Genomic DNA, 3577 nt, shown 5'->3' with positions numbered 1-3577 from the left:
TAGCTTTCATTCAACTACAAAGCAAGCAAGCTAATAAATAACCAAATAAAAAAATTAAGTTGACAATTAATTATTGGTAGCGGCATCGGAGGAGCACAATAATCAAATGAATTTATCCAATAAACGACAAAACAAACCATCAATTACGCATTCGCATTCCTATGTACAGTAAACGACAATTTCATCTTTAGTTCTTGTACAATTTATAGATGAGATCCGAAAGACTTTTCAATGCTCAACTGAACCTCAAAGACTAACCCACACTATATATAACTAGTAAGGCACGGCCCATACAATATACGTATTCCACACAAACAATAACCATGACATCTTTCACTTCCGCTAAACTATGCTTCCTCCCTTATTGCCTTGTCATCTTCTTGTTTGTTTCATCACCAAATTGGGTTGCTTTTCCTTCTGCTACTTCTACTTCTCATACTGAGGCAGAGGCTCTTCTCAAATGGAAAGCCAGCTTCTTTCCAAATCAAGCCCTCAATAACCTCACCTGGTACGACCTTCCCACTCATAATATTAATGCCACCAATTCTTCCAGCACCAATCCAAAACCAAGAACAAGCCCATGCACTTGGACTGGTGTTTCATGCAACTCAGCTAGAAGTGTCAACAAGATAGAGCTTGTCAATAGGGGTTTACAAGGTACGCTACATGAGTTTTCATTCTTGTCCTTCCCTAATCTTGAATATCTTAACCTCACCTCCAACAAACTCTTTGATGCCATCCCACCTCAAATCAGTAACCTCTCCAAACTCCACCATCTTGATCTCTCCCAGAATCAGTTCTCTGGGAGAATCCCACCTGAAATTTGTCTCCTGAGAAATCTTAAGTTTCTTCATCTCTCTTGGAATAACTTGTTGGGGGAAATTCCTAAAGAGATAGGGAACTTGAAATCTCTTGTAAATTTAGAGTTGTCCCACAACAATTTAAGTGGTGCCATCCCTCCAAATATTGGTAACTTAATAAACCTAAACACTTTGTACTTGCATAACAATCAACTTTCTGGTTTGATTCCCAAGGAGATAGGGAACTTGAAATCTCTTGTAAATCTAGACTTGGGCAATAATCAACTCAATGGTTCAATTCCAGCCTCATTTTCTAACTTGAGCAACTTGGAGATCTTATTCCTACGTGATAACCAACTTTCCGGCTCCATTCCCCAAGAGTTAGAGAATCTCAAGAATTTGATTCTCCTGAAGTTGGATACAAACCAATTGTCTGGTTATTTGCCTCGAAATATCTGCCAAGGTGGAAAACTCACAAACTTGTCAGTACACACAAACTATTTTACTGGTCCAATCCCCAAAAGCTTGAAAAATTGCAAGGGCTTATTCAGAGTTCGTCTTGAGCAAAACCTATTGACAAGCAATATATCTGAAGACTTCGGTGTTTATCCGAATCTTGATTTTATGGATATGAGCCACAACAACTTGTATGGAGAAATCTCTCACAATTGGGGACAATGCCCAAATTTGAAAACCCTGCGAATGGCAAGAAACAACCTTATTGGTAGCATCCCACCTGAGATAGGCAACGCAACCAAAATTCATGTGCTGGACCTTTCTTCAAATCATTTAGTTGGGTTGATCCCAAGAGAATTCAGGAAGTTGTCTTCTTTGGAGAGATTGATGTTGAATGGAAATCAACTTTCAGGTCGTATACCCTCTGAATTCGGATCATTGACTGATCTTGATTATCTTGACTTGTCAACAAATAAATTCAGTGACTCAATTCCCAGCATTCTAGGTGACTTGCTCAAATTATACCATCTGAATTTGAGCAACAACAAGTTATCTCAAGCAATTCCACTTCAGTTGGGGAAGTTAGTTCAATTGAACGAGCTGGATTTAAGCCATAACTCTCTTGAAGGTAGCATACCATCAGCAATGAGTAATGTGAAGAGTTTGTTGACGCTCAATCTTTCCTACAACAATCTTTCGGGTTCCATACCATCAAGTTTCGAAGAGATGCACGGCTTGTCGTACGTTGACATATCCTACAATCACTTGGAAGGTCCCCTTCCCAACATCAAGGCATTTCAGGAAGCTCCGCCAGAAAGATTGGAAGGGAACAAAGGATTGTGTGGCAAAGTTGGAGCTCTGCTACCACCCTACAATGCACATGGCTCAAAAAAGGACCACAAGGTCATATCTGTTCTAGCAGTATTTGTACTTCTATCTGCTCTCTTTATAATTGTCTTTCTAATAATGCAAAGAAAGAAGAAGCATCAAGATACTAAACAAAACCACATGCATGGAGAAATTTCCTTTTCAGTTTTAAATTTTGATGGAAAATCAATGTATGAGGAAATCATAAGGGCAACAAAAGATTTTGATTCCATATACTGCATTGGGAATGGAGGACATGGAAGCGTCTACAGGGTGAATTTTTCATCTGGAGATGTAGTGGCCGTGAAGAAACTCCATATGCTATGGGATGGCGAGACAAAATTTCAGAAGGAGTTCTTGAATGAAGTAAGGGCACTCAGTGAGATAAGACATCGAAATATTGTGAAGCTCTATGGTTTCTGCGAACATAAACGACACTCGTTTTTGGTGTATGAGTATCTTGAAAGAGGTAGCTTGGCCGTAATGTTGAGCAAAAATGAAGAAGCTAAAGAGTTGGGGTGGAGTAAAAGAGTGAATATTGTTAAAGGCTTAGCTCATGCCTTGTCTTACATGCACCACGATTGCCTGCCACCGATTGTACATCGTGACATCTCAAGCAAGAACATTTTGTTGGATTCTGAATATGAGGCATGTGTTTCAGACTTTGGCACAGCTAAGTTTTTAAGAGCAACTCCACCCATTTGCCCTTAGCCATGGCAAGGGTGGAGCTAGGGCAAGCACTATTCACGTGAATAGTGGTTGCCCTTGCAAATAGTAAATCGTTTCTCCACCCGTTGCCCTTAGCCATGGCAATTACTATTCACTTTTTTGTTTTTTCCTCCTATTTTTTAATGAAAATAATTAATTTGGGTAATATTTTCAGATAAGATTTTCGGATTCCTACGTGTCAAGACTATTCATAATCAGATAAAATTTTCGGATAAGATATTTGGATTCAAATTTCGGATTAATTTCAAAATTCAAATTTCAGATAAATTTTTGGGTTCAAATTTCGAATGAATTTCAAAATTCAAATTTCAGATAAATTTGGGTTCAAATTTCGGATGAATTTCAAAATTCAAATTTCAGATAAATTTGGGTTCAAATTTCGGATGAATTTCAAATTTTGAATTTCATACAAATTAGGGTTCAAATTTCGGATGAATTTCAAATTTCAGATATGATTTTCATCCAATAAAATCAAGCCACGTGGCATGTCTATCTTGCCAAATTTTTCTATAAAACCAGAGTCTCAGCTCATACCTCTCACACCACATCTTTCTATATTTTCATTTCTGAGAGTTTATAATTCATACTTCATTCATTCTGAATGGAAGAATTTAGGAGATGCTTGGAGAGACAAGAGAGAGAAAGAAGAGAGAGAAACCGTAGAGCAGATGAAGTCAATGAGTTGCAGAGACAAGTCGATGAGCAAGTTCTCATAACAGTGGCTT

General features: G+C 38.1%; 1 protein-coding gene across 1 annotated transcript; it reads left to right on the top strand.

Annotated features, from left to right (window-relative positions):
- On the top strand, positions 235–2840 carry LOC18791646 (MDIS1-interacting receptor like kinase 2). The gene has a single exon (XM_007223921.2). It carries the CDS (start codon positions 324–326, stop codon positions 2832–2834), a length of 2511 nt encoding a protein of 836 aa, XP_007223983.2. The 5' UTR covers positions 235–323; the 3' UTR covers positions 2835–2840.

The sequence above is a fragment of the Prunus persica genome, chromosome G1 (genome assembly GCF_000346465.2).
Source record: "Prunus persica cultivar Lovell chromosome G1, Prunus_persica_NCBIv2, whole genome shotgun sequence".
NCBI classification, from domain to species: domain Eukaryota; kingdom Viridiplantae; phylum Streptophyta; class Magnoliopsida; order Rosales; family Rosaceae; genus Prunus; species Prunus persica.
The sequence above is the reverse complement of the archived record's forward strand: the minus strand, read 5'-3'. Positions and strand labels throughout refer to the sequence as shown.